At 55.1% G+C, this 24364-nt stretch overlaps 1 protein-coding gene across 4 annotated transcripts in view; it reads right to left on the bottom strand.

The window, feature by feature from the left end:
• Positions 1-24364, bottom strand: part of TBCD (tubulin folding cofactor D) — a 133487-nt gene that overhangs the window by 28086 nt on the left and 81037 nt on the right. For 2 of the 4 annotated variants that reach the window (XM_040989881.1, XM_040989884.1), the window contains 5 exons: positions 22623-22779; positions 13400-13457; positions 10626-10655; positions 4350-4435; positions 354-434 (listed from right to left, as the gene is read on the bottom strand). In XM_040989881.1, the coding sequence (XP_040845815.1) occupies positions 354-434; positions 4350-4435; positions 10626-10655; positions 13400-13457; positions 22623-22779 (412 nt within the window). The remainder of the gene's footprint in view (positions 1-353; positions 435-4349; positions 4436-10625; positions 10656-13399; positions 13458-22622; positions 22780-24364) is intronic. The other 2 variants (XM_040989883.1, XM_040989882.1) reach the window with 2 other exon arrangements.

Genomic DNA, 24364 nt, shown 5'->3' with positions numbered 1-24364 from the left:
CTGTAATTATGGAAGCTGCCACTAAAGCTGGCTCCACCCCATGCAGGCAGCAAGGAAGACACCTGAGCAGGTAGGAGGCGTAGCACCTGCCAAGAGAGATGAAGCGTGTCCCTGGCCTCAGCATCTCCTGGCCGTAGGCAAGTTTCTGCCCTCCAGGACACACCAGGCCAGGGCAATCACATGGAGGTTGCACACACCGAGCTGCCCGAAGGGGCTCCAGAGTGAACTGAAAACAGGCATGATCTGGGACACCAAGCATGCAACCTGGAGTTCTTTTAAATATAACTTCCACTTGGTGCTGCTCAGCTCCACGCAGTTCCCCACGGCAGGAGCAGCCACGCAACAGAACCTACCCGTCCCAGTGGCTGACCTTCATGGCAACCAGGTGCTCAATCATGGGCTGGGTGTACTCAGGAAAGCCAGCAACAAACACGCTGCAAGACAAGGAGCCCAGTCAGTGAGGACACAGGAGCAGGACTAACACACCCCCACAGTGGCTCAGGCCAAGATGGGGGCTACATCCTCCCAGGTCAGGGACACCCGTGGTGCGTCCCCACAGACCTGTCCACTCAGCAGGGCGTCCACGGACAAGGTGCTGAGCCCCAACACTCAGCAGGGTGCCCGTGGACAAGGTGCTGAGCCCCAACACTCAGCAGGGCGCCCGTGGACGAGGTGCTGAGCCCCAACACTCAGCAGGATGCCCATGGACAAGGTGCTGTGCCAACACTTGGATGAGGTGCTGAGCCCCAACACTCAGCAGGGCACCCGTGGATGAGGTACCCCAACACTCAGCAGGGTGCCTGTGGATAAGGTGCTAAGTCCCAACACTCAGCAGGGCGCCTGTGGACGAAGTGCCGTACCCCACCACTCAGCAGGGCGCCTGTGGACGAGGTACCCCAACACTCAGCAGTGCGCCTGAGGACGAGGTGCTGAGCCCCAACACTCAGCAGGGCGCCTGTGGACGAGGTACCCCAACACTCAGCAGTGCGCCTGAGGACGAGGTGCTGAGCCCCAACACTCAGCAGGGTGCCCGTGGACAAGGTGCTGTGCCCCAACACTCAGCAGGGCGCCTGTGGACGAAGTGCCGTACCCCACCACTCAGCAGGGCGCCTGTGGACGAGGTACCCCAACACTCAGCAGGGTGCCCGTGGACAAGGTGCTGAGCCCCAACACTCAGCAGGGCGGTCCATGAGGGCCCCTGACTCCTGAAAAATGGGCACAGAGGACTGACAAGTACCACGTGCCAACAAATAAGCAAAACCACAGAACTCATACACATTTCTTGGAGCAAGTGCAGTCACCCAGGACTGGACATAGCAACTGCCCAGTTGATTATCAGCCAGATCTTGAGATACCCACATCCAGACTTCCAAATACTCAACACCAGGTCAAACATTCAAAACAGAGGCAGGCATCCCACCAGTCACCTGGACACCCACAGCCTGCACCAGAGTGCTTGCGCTGCAGGCCCACTCCGTGCCCAAGCCCTGCTTCCCCCTGGGAACAGAGGTGGTGGCTCAAGCACCCAGGGGGAGACCCGGGACTGGCCCAACCTTGCTGCTATGATCAGCTGGGAATCAATCAGTAGATGGAAAATCTACGCCTGTGCTTCTCCCAGGAGCTCAGAGCAGCCGAAACACTCTCCACTAGAGGGGAGGAGAGGACGGAAGAGGGACAGGACCTGGCAGGAGCGGAGAAAAGGGAAGGAATGAGGCTTGGCAGGTTCAGGTAAAGGAGGATGGACCAGGCAGGTGCAGGAGGAGGGACCAGGCAGGAAGAGGAGGGACAGGGCAGCTGAAGAAGAAGGGGATGGGGCCAGGGCAGGTGCAGGAGCAAGAGACCAGCCGTCTAGCAGGTGCAGGAGGTTGGGGAGGGAGGAACAGAGAAGGGCTGTGGGCAAGAAGGCTTGAAAGTGCTGTAATAAAGAAGAGCTGCCCCGGGCCCGGCACAATGGCAAAGTGGTTAAGGTCCTCGCCTTGCACGCCCGGGATCCCATATGGGCGCCGGTTCTATCCCCGCAGCCCTGCTTCCCTTCCAGCTCCCTGCCTGTGGCCTGGGAAAGCAGTCGAGGACAGCCCAAAGCTTTGGGACCCTGCACCCGTGTGGGAGACCTGGAAGAGGCTCCTGGCTTCGGATTGGCATAGCATCGGCCGTTGCGCTCACTTAGGGAGTGAATCATTGGACGGAAGATCTTCCTCTGTCTCTCTTCTCTGTATTTCCGCCTTTCCAATAAACAAAATAATAAAAATAAATCTTTTTTTTTAAAAAAAAAAAAAGAAGAGCTGCCCCTGGGTGCATCTCAGCCAGTTCCTGGGGCAGCCAGGCAAAACACAGATGGGTGAGGTCAGGCCCTCAGGGTAGAGGAAGCTCGGACGACTGTTCAGGTTAGTAAGAGCTGAAGTCTGGGGTGGCACGAGGTGAGCAGGAAGAGGCCTGTTTCACAGCCATTAGGGATGTGGACTTAGCAGAACTAGGTCACTAGCCATGTAGGGAGAAAGAGTCAAGATATGAGTAAGAGTGACACTCATTTACTGAGCTGGGAGTCGGCTCACTCTGAGACTTCTCTGATTCGAGGACCTCACAGGCAACAGACATGCACTCTACGAAGAATGCTCAATGCTGAAGATGCTCAACCAAGGAAATATACAGTCAGAAGATCAGCAACCAAGCTCTTGGGGCTACACTGAGCTGATGAGAGAAGCCGGGAGCCCAGTCCTGGGGAACGAGGACCCAGCCCCACAGCCCGGTCCTGCTGGGGAATGAGGGCTCAGCCCCACAACCCAGTCCTGCTGGGGAATGAGGGCTCAGCCCCACAGTCCAGTCCTGCCTCCCCGCAGGAGTCCTGGGATCCCACTGCGACACCACCATCTGACCTCAGAGCGCCAACTGCAGGCCCAGCTTGTCTGCTTCTGATTCTGCTCCCTAACACCCCTGGGAGGCACCAAGTGATGGCCCAACTACTTGAGCTCCTACCATCCATAGAGACCAGGATCAAGTTCCTGATCCCTGACTCAGTCAAATATGCAAGTAATTCTGTGAAAGAAAGAAGGGGGAGGTGCAGGGAAGTGTGGACAGGACACACTGACCTGAGCTTCATGTAGCAGAAGCTGCAACCACAAAGCCAGCCCCTGGTGTGAGACAGATGTAGGGCTGGATGTCCAGCCTCAAGTGTCCACAGACCAGCATGGCAGGTGACTGTGAGTGACAGTGTGAAGCAGCAGAGCAGGGGGAGCTGTGCACTCTCCACACGGGCCACAGTCCTTCCCACACTGATACCACATTCTGCAACCAACCTGAACCTGACACAGAAATAACCTCTTACTTCACACACAGTCTGTGAGGAGCACACATGCCAGGCTCACAGTACACGAAGAACCCTCAGGAGGACACTGCCTCTCCTTTGGGACAGGCTGGTGCAAGACTGCCCTTGCCCATGGGGCACACAGGAGCAGGGGACCTGGAGCCCTCGGGGCAAGCATGGGGAGAGGGAGCAGGGCGCCTTGGAGCCCATGGGGCGTGTAGAGAGAGCAGGGCACCCTGGAGCCCATGGGGCGTGTAGAGAGCAGGGCACCCTGGAGCCCATGGGGCAAGCATGGGGAGAGGGAGCAGGGTATCCTGGAGCCCATGGGGCACGCAGAGAGAGAGAGCAGGGCACCCTGGAGCCAAAAGGCAAGCATGGGGAGAGGGAGCAGGGCACCCTGGAGCCCATGGGGAGTGAAACAATGGATGGGAGATTTCTCTGTCTCTCCTTATATTTCCGTAACTCTTTCAGATGAATGAATAAATTATTATTGTTACTATTTGTTCTTGTTTTTTTAAAACAGAATCTCAGCTTCCCAAAGAGCTTGGCTGAGGGTTCATGGCCATCTTCAGCAGATGCAAGGCTGAGTCCCTGGCCTTCTGCACAGGCACCTTCCCTCAACTGTGCTCTCACTCTGGGCACCAACAGTCCCAAGATCCCATGGAATATCCCCATACCACCCATGCTGCTCCAACCCTCCAGTTCTCAAATGCAGCCACAGTGGTAATGCCCGCCACAACACTGCCCCCTATAGCTGGCCACTCCCCGGGCTCTTGGAGCAGTGGTGCTGGACACTCCCTGTGAAGTCCACACACCGTGCTGGAAACCAGAGAACAGGACAAAAAGAACATCACTCAGGTGACAGGGCGGAGGTTCTTTCTGGAAATGGGGCCCAGTGTAACGGGGGACCGTATCCCCCAGAACCCAGCACCTCTCCAGAGAGCAGCATGCCTGGGTACTCCCCTTTTCACACAAATCACACTCACACTGAGTGTCCCTGCTCGGACAAGGGGATAAAGTGGAAACGGACACTGAACCACACACTTACCTTATAACCAGGAAGCAATTTGATATGTTGCCAACTGCAAAGTAGTCAGCAGTGGTCAGAATCTCAATCCCATGAGGGAAGGTGCCCTAATAATGGGAGTCAGGAAGAGAATGGGATTAGCCACCTGAAAGCCCAGCATGGATGCCCACTGCACCCAACACCGCCAACTGACTGCACCCAGGTAACCAATCACAATACCCGCCCCCCACTGCACCTAACACAGCCGAAACCCTGCATCCTGCCCTTTCACACCAGTGAATGCATGCAAACAGAAGCCATCTGCACCCCGTCACTCTGTGGGGCCCTGGTAGACACCAAGAGTATTTACTATCTCAATACACAGGCATGCTGCCAGCCCCTAGGCAAACTGACCAAGAACTAGCCCTAGGACTTGAGGGTTTAGGCTATTACGGAAGCTTTAGTGCTCAGTCTGCACGTCTAAGACACAGTGGAATCCACTATACCAACTCCAAAAACAGCTAAGGGCAAGTGGGGCAGGGCAGTAACCCAGCAAAAGCAGGCATGTAGCTATTCTGGCTTTCCTGCACCGGACAGACGAGGGCACAGAATGGGTAATGTTGTTCATAACTGGCTACCAGCAAGTGTCTGCCACTAGCCAGGTGCTGGGGATGTGTGGTCAGCATAAGCAGCTCCCCACGTATTCCACCCAGCACCTGCTATACTTTCACACCAGTGACCTTAGCACTTCATCTCCATTTCACATCTCTGTGTAAGAACACCCAGGAACACGGGGCACCCACACAGCCACACCCTCAGTTTCTTCTGGAGGACAGATGGCACTTGCAAGGCTTGAGCTGCAGGCACCCCCAGCTTCTGCCACACAAGCCTGGGCACGCAGGGCTCAGCAGGCAGCAGGAGAGGCCCTGCTGTGCAGTGTGGCCTTCCCTCTGCAGCAAGCTCTCAAAGTGTGCCCTGCTCAGTGGACCCCCACAGGGAGGCCTCGGGGGCAAGGGGCGGGGCAAGACTGTCCCAGACCAAAAGGCCATGACCATACACGTGTGTGCTTCCCTTCATTTGGGGCATGTGGTTTGTATGCATGTGTGCATGAGGAAGGAATACTGTGTGTGCTGCATGCTTCTGGTGTGAGTCACACACATGGGCATGTAGCAGGTGCACTGTCTATGAATATGTACGCACAGTATGTGGCTGGGTGTTGCTTGTATCTATATTCCAAATGATGAGTGTGCTATCCTTGAATACATATACGGTGTGTGTAACATGCATGGGTATATATTATGCACATGTGTGCCATGCATGCAACATTTTGTTGTGTGAGTGCATCATGCATTGGCATGTGAATTAGTGTGTACATGAATGTGTGCCCCTTTACTCTGTGTGTGCTGTGTGTTTGCAGGTCTATCGTGTGTGTGTACATGGATGTGTGCCCCTTTACTCTGTGTGTGTGTGCAGGTCTATCATGTGTGTGTACATGGATGTGTGCCCCTTTACTCTGTGTGTGCTCTGTGTGTGCAGGTATATCGTGTGTGTACATGGATGTGTGCCCCTTTACTCTGTGTGTGCTGTGTGTTTGCAGGTCTATCATGTGTGTGTACATGGATGTGTGCCCCTTTACTCTGTGTGTACGCAGGTCTATCATGTATGTGTGTACATGGATGTGTGCCCCTTTACTCTGTGTGTGCTGTGTGTTTGCAGGTCTATCATGTGTGTGTACATGAAAGTGTGTCCCTTTACTCTGTGTGTGCAGTAGGTCTATCATGTGTGTGTACATGGATGTGAGCCCCTTTACTCTGTGTGTGCAGGTCTATCATGTGTGTGTACATGAAAGTGTGTCCCTTTACTCTGTGTGCTGTGTGTGTGCAGTAGGTCTATCATGTGTGTGTACATGGATGTGTGCCCCTTTACTCTGTGTGTGTGCAGTAGGTCTATCATGTGTGTGTGTACATGGATGTGTACCCCTTTACTCTGTGTGTGCTGTGTGTTTGCAGGTCTATCATGTGTGTGTACATGGATGTATGCCCCTTTACTCTGTGTGCTGTGTGTGTGCAGGTCTATCATGTGTGTGTACATGGATGTGTGCCCCTTTACTCTGTGTGTGCGTAGGTCTATCATGTGTGTGTACATGGATGTGTGCCCCTTTACTCTGTGTGTGCGTAGGTCTATCATGTGTGTGTACATGGATGTGTGCCCCTTTACTCTGTGTGCTCTGTGTGTGCAGGTATATCATGTGTGTGTACATGGATGTGTGCCCCTTTACTCTGTGTGTGCTGTGAGTGTGCAGGTCTATCATGTGTGTGTACATGGATGTGTGCCCCTTTACTCTGTGTGTTTGCAGGTCTATCATGTGTGTGTGTACATGAAAGTGTGTCCCTTTACTCTGTGTGTGCTGTGTGTGTGCAGTAGGTCTATCATGTGTGTGTACATGGATGTGTGCCCCTTTACTCTGTGTGTGCGTAGGTCTATCATGTGTGTGTACATGGATGTGTGCCCCTTTACTCTGTGTGCTCTGTGTGTGCAGGTATATCATGTGTGTGTACATGGATGTGTGCCCCTTTACTCTGTGTGCTGTGTGTGTGTAGGTCTATCATGTGTGTGTACATGGATGTGTGCCCCTTTACTCTGTGTGCTGTGTGTGTGCAGGTCTATCATGTGTGTGTACATGGATGTGTGCCCCTTTACTCTGTGTGTGCTGTGAGTGTGTAGGTCTATCATGTGTGTGTACATGGATGTGTGCCCCTTTACTCTGTGTGCTCTGTGTGTGTGTGCAGTAGGTCTATCGTGTGTGTACATGGATGTGTGCCCCTTTACTCTGTGTGTGCTGTGTGTGTGCAGGTCTATCATGTGTGTGTACATGGATGTGTGCCCCTTTACTCTGTGTGTGCTGTGAGTGTGTAGGTCTATCATGTGTGTGTACATGGATGTGTGCCCCTTTACTCTGTGTGCTGTGTGTGTGCAGTAGGTCTATCGTGTGTGTACATGGATGTGTGCCCCTTTACTCTGTGTGTGTGCAGTAGGTCTATCATGTGTGTGTACATGGATGTGTGCCCCTTTACTCTGTGTGCTGTGTGTTTGCAGGTCTATCGTGTGTGTACATGGATGTGTACCCCTTTACTCTGTGTGTGTGCAGTAGGTCTATCCTGTGTGTGTGTACATGGATGTGTGCCCCTTTACTCTGTGTGTGCTGTGTGTGTGCAGGTCTATCATGTGTGTGTGTACATGGATGTGTGCCCCTTTACTCTGTGTGTGTGCAGGTCTATCATGTGTGTGTACATGGATGTGTGCCCCTTTACTCTGTGTGCTGTGTGCAGTAGGTCTATCATGTGTGTGTACATGGATGTGTACCCCTTTACTCTGTGTGTGTGCAGTAGGTCTATCATGTGTGTGTGTACATGGATGTGTGCCCCTTTACTCTGTGTGTGCTGTGTGTGTGCAGGTCTATCATGTGTGTGTACATGGATGTGTGCCCCTTTACTCTGTGTGCTGTGTGCAGTAGGTCTATCATGTGTGTGTACATGGATGTGTACCCCTTTACTCTGTGTGTGTGCAGTAGGTCTATCATGTGTGTGTGTACATGGATGTGTGCCCCTTTACTCTGTGTGTGCTGTGTGTGCAGGTCTATCATGTGTGTGTACATGGATGTGTGCCCCTTTACTCTGCGTGTGTGTGTGTGTCCAATTCCTGGCATGCTGGAGCCTGGCTTGCTGTACTCTGTGTATGTGCTTGTTTCTGTGAATGTGGAGTAGGCCTATCATGGATGTGTGTGCTATGTGCCCCTCTATCATATATGTAAGTGTGTGGTAACTCTATCATGTATGTGTGCTGTGTGGGGGTGTGTGCACCTATCATGTATGTGTGTGGTAAATCTATCACATATGTGTTTTGTTGTGTGTGCACCCCTCCATCATGTATGTGAGTGTGTAGTGAGTCTATCATGTATGTGTTGTTACATGTGTATGTGGGTGTGTTCTGTGTGCCCCTCTATCACAAATGTGTGCGCTAAGTCTATCATGTACGTATGCGGTGTGCATGTGTTACCATGCACATGGCCTGTGTGTGTGTGTGTGTGTGTGTGTGTACACTGCATGCATGGGCACATGGTGAGTAAATTTGGTATGACCACATACGTAAAACTGAATGTACTTTCCAGGAATAGCTTACGTGGCCTAGCCCCCTCCAGGGATCTGAATGGTGCCAGGGCAGGCTCATTGAGTCTGCAGGGGGGCTAGGCCTCACAGGAGGCCCCAACTTCCCAGCCACCAGTGCTTCAGTCCACAACGCTGCCCACAGCCTGCACTCTGGGGGCCTCAAAGACTCGCCCTTGGCTCCACAGAGGGGCAGAGCAGGCCTTGGGAAGAGCAAGTGGCCAGGAGTGGGCATGGGCACCACTAACACACTGCCTACCACCTTATTCCATCTGTGGACAGAACCTGCTCCAATTTGTCTCCCTCAGCTCCACAAAGGGTGCCCAGGGCTGTTTGTTCTGGCAAGTTCTCACCTTTCTCAAATGGAAGAATTGCTTCATGCACGGCAGGGTACACTGACCCAGGACAGGACTGGTAATTCCTTCATCTTGTGTGGGTGTACCACAACCAATGCAGCAGGACCACCGGGCACCCAGTGCCAATCTTAACATGCTGATCCTTGCTTGCTGGCCTCAAGTCAGACTCAACGTGAAGGCCTTTCCTTGCCCTGCCCATCAAACTCCACAGGAAATGGGCCAGGATCCACCCACTCACAGGGCCCACCACTAACCCTAAGCATGCCAGGACCCCACCTTCTCCCTCCTTCCTGCTTAAAGGACTTTGTTGGGCATGCCCTCCGCACATCCCCCACTTCCCCCCAGCAGCAGGGGCTGGTGACCCCTTGGTCAGCCAAGCGGCTGTCAGCAGATTCTCTCCTTACCAAGGACCACACATCCCATGCTCACAGGGTCCCATCCCTTCCCTCAGCCAGGCAGCCAAGCATCACACGCAGGACACATGGAAAGCTTCCCCTGAGGACAGCACCTTGAGCTCACACAACGTGTAGGCCCTGAGACAGAGTTCCACCCATGGAAGGCAAGTCCCCACACCCGATCCCACAGGATCCCTCTATGATCCAGCTCTGTCCATCTCTCCAGCTTGCTCTGCTGGCCAGTTACCCATTGTGCTCTTTCGGTCACCAGCTCAGTGGTCGTCAGCACTGGGCGTGAAGGAGCTTAAGGGCAGCAGCCTCAAATGTCCTGCCCTGCCCACATTGTGCCAAATCCTGGCGTGTTGGGCCTTACTCCTAGTTCACAGAGGGGTCTCTACCACACCCACCTCCTGCTCCCAGTCCTGGAAGACAGCTCACCCTCCACCTCAGCATGGCCAGGTGACCCACCAGACTGAGACTGCACACAAAGGGCAAGTGGGGAGGGCCAGGTCCTCTGCGAGAGTCTGTCCAGCCTGGATCACTGGACATCTACTCAGGCAGCGTGGCTGGAGGCGGGGCCTGGTCCCACCCTTCCCACCACATGGGAAGTTCCAAGGACCATCAACACCTGTTTGCACATGAGAACCACCGACTAGGGTGAGGAGGGCTCCAGGAGGAAGGCTGGCAGAGCAAAGCTGTGACCAGGGGCTGGCGAGGTGGGACAAGGCAGGGTCTTGGGCACAGGCTGCAGCCCCACAGCTTTGCCCTTCCCACGCAAGGCCAGGACAGCATGTCTCCGGATCCCCCTCTGCCTGCCATCAGAACCTCTCTCTCAGGCCAGCCTGAACCTGGTGGACCTCCCCAAGTGATCGGCTAGACCCAGTGTCCCACACCATGGCCTGGCTGTATCACTGCTTCCACTCTTCCCCGCCCCCAGAGCAGAAAACAGCAGGGCCATTGTCTAATCCTCTAATCCTCCTTGTCCAGTGTGGTTCTCACTGCTCCCTGCCAGCTCAGGCCCAGGACCCGCCTGATGCGTCAGGGCCCTCCCACACAAACTGGGGGGACTTGGGACCCCATCTCCCAGGTGAGGTTGATGCCAGCAGCCAGGTGTCAGGGTCAGAGGGCAGAGAAAGGATGGCCCAGCCACCATCTGGGTGGGGGTCATGGGGCAACAACTTCCAGGAGCTCTTTCTGGACTTTGCTGGGACCAAGCAGCCAGTGCCCCTCCAGGGCAAGCATGGTGGGGACTGCTGGTTCCAGGGACCTGCCCCAGCACTGGCGCCCTTGGTTCTGTGTGCCCCCTGAACTGCAAGTGCCCCTGTGTGGAGCCGCCATGCCCAGCAGGTGAGCTCTTTGCCGGCATGGGCCAGGCAGACGGAGAGGCACAGAAAGTGGCCTTACCTGTCTCCCGACATTCTCCTGGAAGGCAGCCTGCGGACAGAACAAACAGCTGAGGAGGCCGGCTCTCTGCCAGACACCAAACAGGGACAGAGACGACCCATGGCTTCGTTTTTCACATCCATTTCCCCATTGTTGGCAGGGCTGGGCCTCAAGGGCGCTGGGTCTGTCCCAGTCCATGTCCTGGTGCTTTCGAAAACCACAATTTAAGGGTTCAGGTTTCCAAACCAAGCGTGCTGAGGAAGCCGTGCCCACAGCAGTGCTTACCTCAGTGCCTCGGGTCAGGAAGTGGACAGAGCCAAACGGCCTGGTCAGAGGAAGGACAGGGCACCAGTGTGCCCCTCGGGCCTCAGCCACAGTCCATGTGAGCTACTTCAGAGAGGGCTGCAGTTATTCAGCCGGGCTCCCAGGCTGTTTCCATGCAAGAGCTTGGGCCACCCAGTGGTCAAGTCCCACCTCCAGTCCTCATGGCCCCCTTCTTCCTAACCTCCACCCTGTCCTGCTCAGGGCCACTAGACAGGGCAGATAGCCCGGACATGGTGACAGCCATGCCTCTTGCCCTGCCATTCCTCCAAAGCAGCCCAGGGCAAGACGCAGGGGACCTCAGCCCACATAGAGAACACAGGCAAAGTTGCACCCAGGGCCAAGGTAGCTGGGCACAGTGAGAGTAGCCCCTGGGGTAGACACAGGTCAGGCAGGCCAGAAGCAGTGTGTCCTAACCTGGTGGACACCAGGGAGCACCTGTGCCATGCTATGAACACCAGGGTCTCCAGGGTCCTGCCCTGGGGCAGAGCGCAGACACAAGAGGGCTGAACACCAGCTGCTCTGACAGCTCCTCAACCCGGAGCAGTAAGACCTGATTTCTGTTATGGGCTGCTTTGTAACTTTCGCACTAAATTAAGAAACAGAAGCACTCAAAAGTCAACGCTGGGTACAACAGGTCAGCTGGCATACTGCTGTGGTGACATCACTGCAAAAGCCCCAGAACCAGGAGCAATCACCAAGCACCGTGAAGGCTGACAGCACAGCTCAGCCAAGACACTAACCTGCCCTCACAGGGGGACATGCAGGCTATGGGCAAAGAGGGAAACGCAGTCAGGCCAGCCAACCACAGAGCCCCCTGGGGAAGAGAGACTGCCCAGCGGGGACCTGGTCAGGCATCAAGCACCGAGACAGTCAGCCAACCAGACCAGGGGCACACACGCTACCTTAAGGGTAGGGCAGGGCCTGGCCACCGGCCCAGTGACTAAATCCTCACCTTGCATGTGAGGGATCCCATATGGGTACCAGTTCATGTCCCGGCTGCTCTACTTTCCTTCCAGTTCCCTGTTTGTGGCCTGGGAAAGCAGTAGAGGATGATCTAAAGCATTGGGCCCCTGTACCCACATGGGAGACCTGGGAGAAGCTCCTGGCTCCTGGTTTTGGATCAGCTCAGCTCTGGCCACTGTAGCCACGGGGGAATGAATAGCAGCAGATGAAAGATCTTCCTCTCTGTAAATCTGACTTTCCAATAAAAATGAATAAATCTTTAAAAAAAAAAAAGGGGGGGGCAGGGCAACAGAGCGACCACACCACACAGTGGAAAGTGGCTCCCAGGCTCTCACAGAGCCAACATCTGACCACCACCCCACCCCACTGCTGCTGCCCAGAGGAGCAAGCTGTCCCATCAATGCTCACAGCTCAGCTCCTAACGGTCCCAAATCAGAAACAACCAGAGGGAGGCTGGAGCGAGGACAGGGCCATGGCTCCCCCTATATCACCCCACTGCCTTCGGCCACCAGGAATACCAGAGATGGCAGGCCAGGGAGAAAACAGGACAACTGGACAGACATCAAGCAAAGAGATGGGCCCACAGGGAATCCTGCCCGATACTCAGAATAGAAACATTTAAAATCACTACAAAACAGGAGTGAGCCAGGCAGAAACATCACAGCAGTGACGAGCTCTGAGCAGCGTCCCTTCACAAATGCACATTCACAAGTGTGCAAGGATACAATCACACGATCCCTCACTCCCGACACTCGAGACTCAGATAATGTCCACAGGCCGGCAGAGGGAAGGGATGTCCTCAGCGGGCACGGACTGCATGCTGACAGGTCACACACATGTGCGTCACAGAGAGCACCGTGCCCCCATGCCAGGCTGGCCCCAAATCCAGCTTCCTGTTTACAGACTTGACTAGACCACATGAACCACTGGCAGCTGAGCAGGAAGGGGCTAGACCCCACAGCTGTTTGGGCTTCCCAGGAACCCTACCCAGGACACCCCCAGGCTTCCCCATGGCCACCCCAGGTCCCCTCCAGGTCCTACGCTGGAAGCAGCAGTTAGGCCTGGGGAGGCCCCTGGCCACCACCTCTGTGAAGCCACTGGAGTCCATGCTCAAACCTAACTAACTCCATTGTGGCTACAAGGCACCCCCAGGGAGACCCAAGCTGAGTGAGCCGGGGGCCGCAGAGGTCTGACCACTGCTCAGCAATAGCTCCTTCACAGGTCGCCTGTGAGGAAGGGTCCATGTTGCCGCCACGGTTGGTCAAACTCACCAAGCCATGGCCCTCACCCTTCAGGCCAGGACTGTCCTGAAGAGGTCATACTGACAGCTGCCACCCACCCTCAACGGATGCAGCTCAAGAGCATCTGGGGAGGGGGCACGCCACACAGCCCTGCCCAGGGGACCTCAGCCCTCAGGGCCTCCCTGGCCCTGGCCCTGGCCCTGGCTCGTCACCTGGGTCACACCAGGGAGACCAAGGTGGTCAAGGACGTAGAAAGGGAAGACTTACAGAGGCCGCACGTCTGCAGTTTATGTTTCGGTCAAATACCGCAGCGATGACCAGTGCACTGTGAAAGAGAAGAAAGAGTTAGTGACTGGGAAACTTGCAGAGTCACCAGAGGGCTGAGACTGGCACATTTACTGCCCACCCGGCTGGCCGGCTCTTACAGCAGGCCCTCAGACACCTGGGGGCTGCGGGTGGACAGATGGCAGACACAAGGACACATGGGGAGCTAACCCCAGTTAACAACAGCCCCACAAAAGGGTACCCCAAAGTCACAGGACAAAGAGCTGCTGCACACGGGGGCCTCACCTGCCTGCAAGGAGGCAGCCAAGGGGGACAGAGAAGCGACCTAGAGGACAAGGGCAGCGAGTCAAGGTGTACGACACCGAGACCCATGGACAAGGCCACCCTGGTCTTCAAGGCCACTCTGGGCAGTGTGAGCTTGGTCCAGTAGACACTGCACATCCTCCACCAGCACCTGCCCAAACAAGCACACGACTGCATCAGTGTCAACCTCAGGCCAGCCATGGAACTGTCCCAATACCTCCAGCACCCAAACAGACAAGAGCAGGTCGTGGCGGGCAGACAGAGAAGCCAAGCTAAGACATCCTGGCTGAGTCCCACAACACAGCAGGGCCTCACCCCAGTCCAGGATGGGCTGCTTTGTCAGAAAGCCAAGGTCAGGCAAGTGCAAGGGTGGACAACATACCCCTGCAGCACCCACAGTACACCTCTGGAAATGCACAGACAGGGCAGCAGGGGACCCCGTTACTAATGTGAAAACACAGGCAGGCTTCACCCAGGTGGCCGGGAGCTGTCACCTAGCCATAACCACACTGGAGCCAGCCCAGGGATAAGACACAGCCTGGGACAGACAGGGCAATGGTGTGCAGCCACGTCCAGACACAGCCATCAATGACCCAGACTGGGGCACAGCCTGTCAATCAACCATCACCTGCCCACCTAGGGCACAGCCTGTCAATCAACCATCACCTGCCCACCTAGGACACAGCCTGTAAATCAACCATCAACTGCCCACCTAGGACACAGCCTGTGAATCACAGCCACTGATGGCACAGAGTGGGAGGGCGAAGGCTGTTACACAGGCACTGTAGCTCACTGAAACTGTTCCTAGGGTCACAGCAGGAAGAGTGATATGAAGAGGTGCAGGAAGACATGGGGTCCTGGGGAGTCTGAGCACCTGCCCAGGAGAGCCTAGGTGCCTGGGGGGGTGGGCGGGGGAAACCTGGGCGCCTGCCTGGGGTGCTTAGGAACCTGCTGGGGGGGGGGGAGGCGGCCTGAGCACCTGCACGAGGGGCCTGGGTGCCTCCTTGGGTGGGGCGGTCTGGGCACTTGCTTGGGATGTGGGGGAAGCCTGGGTGCCTGGGGGAGTCAGCCCTTGACTTGGTGATCACTGAGGCATTTAGAGAGGGTCAGGAAAGTTGTGCTATTATTATTATTATTATTAAAAGTTTTTACGGTATAGTTCAATAGGTTCTGGGATTTCCCGTCCCACTCCACAAGTTCCCTTCCCCTTGTCAATTTCCCCTCTAGTTTTACAAAGTGTGGTCTTTCACGAACAGTCCTAAGTCCATCATGCTGTTACTGAAGTGTTTCCTGACCGTGCAGGCATGGACAACGTGGCAGAGTCCAGCACCCTACTGTTAGGATATTTTCAAAATTCACTGAGAGTTCATCTCTGGACTCTCACAGCAAAAATACTTAAATTTGAAGCTGTGCTGTTTTCACAACTCTGGACACCTAAAACTTGTTCAAAACTAAAAGTATTCTCAAAAGAAACTAATCATCTGAACAGTTTAAAGGGGTATTGCTAGTGAGGCTGGTGTCAGAGGACAGCAGATAAAGCCGACACTGATGCCACGTCCTCACGGTGTCGGTGCCCATCCCGGTGCCCACCCCAGCGCCCCATATGGTGCCGCTGCCCATCCCGGAGGCCGCCCCAGCGTCCCACACAGTGCCGCTGCCTGTGCCAGTGCCCGTCCCAAAGCCCACCCCAGCACCCCACACAGTGCCAGTGCCCGTCCCAACTGCTGTGCCAGTATTTGGACACCCTGGGACAAGGCAGGCAGTGGCGCAGTGCGTGCACACCTGATGGAGTCCCTGGCCCAGCACAAGCTGTACAGGTGTTTGGGGAACAAACCAGTAGCGGGACATTTCTGTCCTCTAGCCTCATAAATAAAAAAAGAAAAATTCAAAGGAAAATAATTTCTTGATAATTTTATTCTAAATACATCTCAGAATTAATGGAAATTTAAATACTTCATTCTAGAAAAAGATACAGCAGGGACACTGTGCTTTCTCTACGTCTGCCTGGCAATGTGGAGCTTCACTGCAGTGATGGCTCAAGTGCCTGGGGGTCCTGCCGTCCATGTGGAGGGCTGGATGAAGCTCCCGGCTCCTGGATTCTGCCTGGCTCAGCCCTCACTGCTGCAATGCCTTCTGCGGAGTGAACCAGCAGACAGAACACTCTCTCTCACTTCCCCACTCTTCCTCCCTTTTCTCTCTTGCCCTCCCTCTCAGCCTTTCAAATAAATCTTCAAAAATTAAAAACAAACAAAATGAAACACCAAGTAATGAGCAGAGAAAGCAAACTAAAAATGATCTGCCTGCCACTAGGCTCCCAGAGCTGTGGTGTGACATGAGCACAGGAAGGTAGTATGTCCCTCCCCGGGGATGCCTGGTCTCCACCCTCCTCCCAAGACACCTGTGGGCACGCTACACCCCCTCTGCCCCCAGCGGCTGCTCACTGCTAGGTCCAGACTTAGTCAAGCATCTGTGGTTTTATTCTGCCCAGCCACTCCATCTTGCTGCTCTACATGATCTAGAGCAGCTGGCAGTCCAATGCATGCTGAGATATCTGGTCCCATTCTAGGATAAACAGGCTCTGTGGAGTGAGGGGGTTACCACCAGTAGGCACAGCCAGAGTATCGGCGCCTGAGTCCTGAGGAGGACAGGGAGCTTCCAGATCTGCTGTGGGGGAGCTCTCCTCCAGCTCAGGGAGCTGCGGCAGCTGCTGCAGGGTCCACAGCTGCTGTGGGGGCCGCTCTCCTCCAGCCTGACCCCAGGGCCACTGCACAAGCTGCCTGAAATATGTCGACTCCTCTCCTATGTGATGGTGGTCAGGTGCATGCACTACCGCAGCCTCTATCCTGTGTCCAGTCAATGCCCAGTACCAGCCCACTCACTCCAGCTCCTCTGCTGACTGGCCACAGAATGACAGTCCTGAACAAGGCCGAGACTGGGTCAGATTGAGTTAGCAGTGCTCGTCTGTTAGGATAACCACTGCCCATGACGTCACTGCTCCACAGACTGAGTTAGCAGTGGCTCGTCTGTTAGGATAACCACTGTCCATGCCGTCACTGCTCCACACAGACTGAGTGGGTGACCTAGACACTACGGAGCAGAGTGCAGTACAGGCCACAGCAGGCAGCCGTGGACAATGCAGACACAGAAGCAGAAGGCCAGCAAGCATTTGAGAAACTCCTTCTGGCCGGCTGGAGACCTCCCATGACTCCCCAGGACAGCAGCAGGTTTTAAAATACTGCTCTGGGAACAAAACTGGCTCATCCAGAAATACCAGGGCAGTGACACCAGCCAGGCACTCACAGAGCTCACTGGGACGCCTGGGCTCTGGGGGCCCCTACAGGATGACGCGGCTATGAGTCACCACTCTGGGCTGGCATCCCGGGTGCGCTCCGGCCTGCCCTGGCGGAGCGTGTCGTGGGTGTCTGCACCTGTCTGCTTTCGCCGGAGACCTTCATGTGATACTCCACCTGGGTTTCCCAACACAGAAGTGATGCTGGGCAGAAAGGGCTTTTCTTCCTCATCCAAGCAGAGGGCAGCGACAGGCCCGGACCTGCTCCTAGCTCCAGGACACCAAGAAGCAGCTCTCCCCACAACCCAGCCCTCCTCCTTTGTAGGACGTTCTATACCAACAGTTTTTACCTTAAATAACAGCCCTAGAATTCTAAAGTTAAACTTTCTCTAAGGCAGCAATTCACCTTGCATCCAAGTTTTCTGAAAATTGCAAACCCCACCTCTCTTCAAGTAGAGTGTAAGCTCTGCCTATCACAGTACTTACAACTTTTTAATGTTTATTTCAATGTTTAGAAAAGATTTCATTTACTTATTTGAAAGGCAGAGCTAGAGAGAGAGACATCTTCCATCTGCTGGTTCACTCCACAAAAGACAGCAATGGCTGGGCCAAGCTACTCTGGGTACCCACCACTGGCCAAGGACTTGTCCATCCTCGCTGCTTTCCCTGGCTGGGAGCTGGATCAGCAGTGGAGCAGCCAACACTCACGTAAAGGGCAGCGCTGCTGACAGCAGCTAACTCACTGTGCCACAGCCTGACCTCAATGATGTTCTCAGCCAACATGCACATCAACTGCCAGCTGACCCGGGAGCAGCAGCTGGCTGGGCCTTGTGGGGTCTGGACTTCAGTCAGGAGCAGACACCTAATGGACAACGGAGGGCTCCCTCCCCCTGCAAGCTGCCCTTGCTGAAGCTGTGGGCTGGCCACTTTCTGGTTTTTCAGGACAGCCTTGGCCTGGAGGAAGAGATAGTGCTGAGCCCGGCACAGGCTGCAGCCCACGCTGCCAGCTTCGCTTGTGGTTTGGGGCTGAGAGTCAGGTGCTGCCCCCGGCACGGGATGGGCCCTGCCAGCAGCTTGGCTGATGTCAACAGGAGGCGGCGTAGAGTTTCAGGTGAGGAAATCGCCAGGCGGTGACCACAGTGCAGCGTGTCTTTCTCTCCCTCTCTGTAACGCGCCTCTGGCCACGGGGCTGGGCCGCTCCTTGTGAACCCCTCAGCCACACTGGGCTCTGCAGGAACCCCCGGGCCCCACAGCAGCCTTCCAGCTTCCAAGCCAGCTGGTACAAGGGCAAGGACATGTGGGCCTCTGAAACCAGTCAGCACCACTTCCCAACCCAAGAAAATGTGTCTGGACCATTCATGAGACAGAAAGGAACAGAGAAGAAGACCCATTAGTGCCAGTTTCTTGAGCAAAACCAGAAAAAGTGGGCCCCTTTTTGCTCCCTCAGAAAACAGGGGCTCCTGGCGTCACCTCCTCTTATCAGCCACTCTGCTCCATCAGGAGAATCACGCCCTCATCCACACTGTTGACTTTTGCAGGATTCCCGCAGTTTGTGGGAACAGTTAGAGATACCAAGATGGTATCATGCGCCAGAATTACTGGGCTGAAAGGCTGATAATTAAAATGTGGCCATTACAGCAAACCAAAGGGAGGCACTTCTAGGGAGACACACCCAGCCGATACTCAGGCTCAGGCTCCTGGGCAGGGAGGTGTGCCCAGCTTACCTGCTCCTCCCTGACTCACGCCTGGAGTCCGGAGGGGCCAAGAAGGGCTGGAACGTGGGTTCCCTCAGAACCAGTCAAACTGGCCTGAAAGGTGCCTGTGGGCGGGGTCAAAGGCACCCAAGAGCCAGGGCAGGGTGGGTGTGGGGACCAGCCCAGCCCTACACAGCAGCTTCAGGGTCCTGGGGAAGCCTGGCTCGGTGGCAGCCCCGGGCACATCCAGGGAAGCACAGGCACCTCCGGGCACGGACCAGCCAGTCCTGGCAACATGAGGCCGAAGCAGCTCTTGGAGCACCAGCAGCCACGCTGCCCTCTAGCCCAACACGACCAGGAATCATGTGTACAACCTCACAGCCCCCAGTCCTCTGCAGGTTACTCCTCCTGCAGGACGCCATACCCTCCACGTGCACCCACCCCAGGACAGGCTTGCTCCCTCACTGCACAGCAGTGACCTGGGCAGACTGTGGCCCGGCCCAGTTGAACCAGCCAGAATGCTCCCTGCATCTTCCCAGGAAGGGAGGTGTTCACCCTGGAGGTAAAAGCTCTAGGGGTTCTCAGCTCCACGACACACAGAGGGAGCAAGCAGCCCCTGTTCCTACGTCCAGCTCTACCTCCCACGCCTGACCTGCAGGAGCCAGAGCCAAGCTAACAGCCACAGAGCACCAGGCTCCGGCCAGGATAGGCCTTCACCTGTTGATCCTCACATACCAAGCTAGAGGCTGAGCTTACGTGCCTACTCCTCACATGATCACTGACGGGAGCAGGGGCCTATGTGCCACTCCAGGGACGGCTAAACACTCTCCCTGCTGAGCCCCAGCCTCATGGTCCTCAGTCCCAGGCACTTCTGCTCCATGCTGTGGGACCAAGCAGCACAGCGAAGGGGCAGAACAACCTCCAGACAGTGTCTTCCAACTAGGGAGCCACATCTGGATGAACCTGGGTCTCTGGCCCCTGCGTCCAACATCACCATCAGCTAGGCACCTGCTGGTCACAGAGCCAGGGAGGTCCCCATTTCATCTTCAGGGAAGCCAGTTGTCCCCACAACCCACAGTGTCTCACAGGTGACCACAGAGAGGGGCTGCGGGGCCATCACCAACCTGACAGCCAATGAAACAAGGAAATCCAATCTCCTTACTTTGCTCCTAGGCTACAGAATCACACTCCAAAGCAAAACCAGATAAAGAGTCTCCCCAAGGGCTGGCATCCTCAACAGTGGGGTGGCGGGCAGGCCAGGGGTAAGGTGTCCCAGGCCCCCTCTATGCCTCTTCCTCCCCTGCAGCACTCAATGAAGACTCCCCAAGGTCTCGGCCCCTCTGCAGCACAGAGCAGCTGTCAGGGACGAGGACTGGGGGGCGCTCACTGTTTTGCCCAAGGGGCTCACACTCTTCAGACCATCCTCCAGCACCTGTGCCCTGTGGCTGTAGACAAGATAGGAGAGGCCAGACTTATTCCTGGCTTCCGGACATCTTATCTCCCAGAGCGGACAGGATCCTCAGATTCTCTGAGGCAGTGATCTAATCACCACCCCCACCACGTGCTGCACTTCCGGGAAATGACACAGGCCTCAGCTCCCTCCTCCACCCCAAGACCCAAGCAGGGAGGACAGGAGAAACTGCCGGAATGCCCCAAAGCCACCAGGCACACACACCTGGGCTGACACCTGACCCCAGCTCTCCAGAACCAGGAGTCCTTGTGCCCGGTTCTCACACCTGGAGGTTGCCCACCTGTAGGCACACAGCACAGAACTAGAGCTGCAGAAGTGTCTGCTGGGACGCAGCCTGATTTCAAAATCCATTTCCTGGGCCCAGCACAGCACTTAGTGGTTAAATCCTCACCCTGCATTCACCAGGATCCCAGTTGGATGCTGGTTCTTATCCTGGCTGTTCCACCTCCCACCCAGCTCCTTGCTTGTGGCCTGGGAAAGCAGTGGAGGCAGATTCAAAGTCCAGAGACCAAGTACCCACGTGGGAGACCCTAAAGAGGCTCCTGGCTTCTGGCTTCAGATTGGATCAACTCAGCTTCATTTTGGGAAGTGAGCTAGAGGGCCAGTGGATGAGCCCATGTTGTGACCATCTAGGGAGCAAGCCAGAGGATACAAGATCTTTCTCTGTCTCTCTTCTTTTCTTTATATTTGCCTTTCCAATAATACATTTTTTTTTTTTTATTTTCCTGGGCCCAGTGCGGTGGCCTAGTGGCTAAAGTCCTCACCCTGAACGCATCGGCATCCCATATAGGCGCTGGGTCTAATCCCGACAGCTCCACTTCCCATCCAGTTCCCTGCCTGTGGCCTGCGAAAGCAGTGAGGATGGCCCAGAGCCTCGGGGCCCTGCACCCGCATGGGAGACCCAGAAAAGGCTCCCGGCTCCTGACTTCAGATCAGAGCAGCACCAGCCGTTATGGTTTCTTGGAGAATGAATCAGCAGACCAAAGACCGCCCTCTGTCTTTATATCTGACTGTCCAATAAAAATAAATCTTTAAGAAAAAAATGTCCTAGTACACATTCCTAGTAAAAGTCATCAGGTGAAGAGCTGCTTCCCATCGCCTGTGATTCAGACAAGGGCTCTCACACCCTCGACCACCTTCACCCCTCAGGCTCCATAAGAAACGCAAGTGGAGCAGCCGATCTTCAAGAAAGGACTGGACCACCAGCCAGTCCAGCACCCAGGGGGTCAGAGAGGACTGAGGTGAGCTCGGCCATCAGTGCACTTGCACTGGGACACAGCAAATCAGCACTCGGCCCAGTCAGATGTACAGCCCTCAGACACAGTGTTCTCCGTTTCCTGAACTGAAGTATAAACTCTGACAGGCAGCACCTCTCCGCATCCCTGAGTGGAGCCCATGATAGCTACATGGCAGGCCAGACAGGGCCATTCCAGTCACTCTGGGCTTCCTGTGCTTGCCCACTCTGCCCCAATAGCCTTCTTTTAAGAACCTGTGTCCAGGGCTGAAAACAGAACCAACCCAGCAATTTTAACTACCAGCTGACCGGGTGATGGACTGTGCTGGGCCCTGTACTTGCTGGTACATACAAGTATCTAGCCTGGGAACACCTCAGACGAAGTTTCTTTGGTGATCCCCCCAATTGAAATGCCAGACTCAGAACCCTAACCATGAAGGGACAGAAGATGGAACAAGTTAATTAACCACCTCAGCTATAGGTTGGCAACAAAATACCGGGCAAATAGAGATGCTATGATGGACAATGTCAATTAATGGATTTTTCAACAATCTCATCGTGTTTGGAGAGGCAAGACTGGCAGCAATTTCAAAACTGGTGACCTATTGAAACCACTTCAACGAGTATCTCGGAGCATGCCCCACATGCGGGACTTGGGGTGGGTGGGAAACAGGGTGGGGCTTCTCCCTCAATATCCCCCTCTACCTCAGATATATGAAGGAAACAATATGGAAATAATAGTCTTACTCACTTTCCTGTAGCCCTTGACCCTTTTTGCCCAAATTAACTATGTAAAGATTGTCAAAATTTTAAAATTTATTTAAAAAAAAAAAAAAAGAACCTGTGTCCAGGACCTGGCATGGTAACCTGGTGGTTAAATCCTACCTTGAATGCACCAGGATCCCATATGGGCAGCAGTTCCTGTCCCAGCTGCTCTACCTCCCATCCAGCTCTCTGCTTGTGGCCTTGGGACCCTGCACCCACGTGGGAGACCCAGAAGAGGCTCCCGGCTCTGGACTGGCTCAGCTTTGGCCATTGCGGCCACTTGGAGAGTGAACCAGCACACAGAAGATCTTTCTCTGTCTCTTCTCTCCTTCCAATAACAGATAAATCTTTCAAAGAAAAAACCTGTGTCCAGGGACGGCCAAGGCCCGCAGGGCTCACCTCCTGCTCAGCACTGGCACTTGCTAGAGACCACAGAACAACACGCTCACCTGGAAATAGCGGTCACAAAAGGCTTCAGCTCCTGGGGCTCGTAGGCACGTGCAAAGGCCCAGCACACGTAGCAGGCAGCATCCCTTACATTGGCACCCACACTGCAGGCACCCCGCTTCTCGTCATAGGTCAGGGCCTTCAGGATCACACCAACAACTGCACAGAATAAACAAAAGGAGAAGGGCTGAGCAGGAGACAGCATGTGTGGAGAGGGCAAAACAGACAGCAGGGCTCCCACGGGCACCACAGGAGAGGACAGAAGTGACAGCAGGGCTCCCACGCGGGTGCAGGGTCTCAAGGCTTTGGGCCATCCTCCACTGCTTTCCCAGGCCACAGGCAGGGAAGTGGAACAGCCAGGACAGGAAATGATGCCCATATGGGATCCCAGCATGTGCAAGGCAACGATTTAGCCACTGAACCACCGCTCTGGGGCCTTAAAAGGGTTAGGGTTAACAGGAGGTGGCTTGTGCCACTATCGTCCCAAATGAGTAGCAGCTTATGTCCTACCAGCTTCTTGTTAGTGCCTCTGGAAAGCAGAAAACAGCCCAAGCACGGAGGCCCCCCTGGGCTTCCAGCTGGCCACTAAGGGAGCAACCAGCAAATCAGAGTGTCTCTCTGAAGTTGCTCCCTTTACCCCTTTGTCACTCTTCCAAATAAATAAAATCTTTATATAAAATGAAGGAAATAAGTGATTTATAATAGGAACACTTTGAAAAGCTTAAGAAAAAACATTTTTTCTGAAAGACCACATGGAAAACGCCACCTCACTGATCCCAAACTGAGGCAGCTGCACACAGCCCCACGGGGTGGGATGCTCCTATCCCTCCCAAAGTTGAAGACAAAGCGAAGGGCCCGAAGGCCACGAAGGTGGTGCTGAAAGGTGCTCTATGGCCACAAGAGGGAGAGCCGCACACCTCCATCTTCCAGCAACCCAAACACTCTACCTGCGGGGGGCCTCAAACAGCCTTGGAAGAGCTACCCCACGAGAAACAAGCTCGACCACTACACCATCAGCAAGTTCACCCTGATCACAGGGTCTGCTACGAAGAAGACAGAAGACAACAGCACACTCATGCTCATCATGGACGTCCAGGTCAACAGCTATGAAGGAGCATCATGACACTGACATGGCCAGGTCAACACCGCATCCGGCCTGGCAGAGAAAAGCAGGTGTCCGGCACTGGCTGCCCAGTCACCAGCACAATCAGGTCAAGTCAGTCCAGCTGCCCAATTCTAAACCTGTGCTTTTCACCAGAAAAAAGAAACAAAGAAACAAAGAAGTCCCTGGAGAGTTTGGGTGAAAGGGGAGCTCCCTGGGGTCCACAACACATTTGGGGAGAGGGCACTCAATGCAGCAGGAGGATGGCTCAAGACTCAGAGCAGGCTGCTGGCTGCTGGCTACTGGCTGCTGGCTCCTGGCTGCTGGCTCTCCTGGCTCCTGGAGATCACAGGAGACTCAGAGCAGGCTGCTGGCTCCTGGCTGCTGGCTGCTGGCTCCTGGCTGCTGGCTGCTGGCTCTGGCTCTCCTGGCTCCTGGAGATCACAGGAGACTCAGAGCAGATTCCTGGCTCCTAGCTGCTGGCTGCTGTCTCCTGGCCCTGGCTCCTGGCTCTCCTGGCTCCTGGAGATCACAGGAGACTCAGAACAGGCTCCTGGTTCCTGGCTGCTGGCTCTCCTGGCTCCTGGAGATCACAGGAGACTCAGAGCAGGTTCCTGGCTCCTGGCTCCTGGAACCCTGGCT

The sequence above is a fragment of the Ochotona curzoniae genome, unplaced genomic scaffold, assembly GCF_017591425.1.
Source record: "Ochotona curzoniae isolate NIBS_2020 unplaced genomic scaffold, NIBS_Ocur_1.0 contig_523, whole genome shotgun sequence".
In the NCBI taxonomy this organism is placed as follows: Eukaryota; Metazoa; Chordata; class Mammalia; order Lagomorpha; family Ochotonidae; genus Ochotona; species Ochotona curzoniae.
The sequence above is the reverse complement of the archived record's forward strand: the minus strand, read 5'-3'. Positions and strand labels throughout refer to the sequence as shown.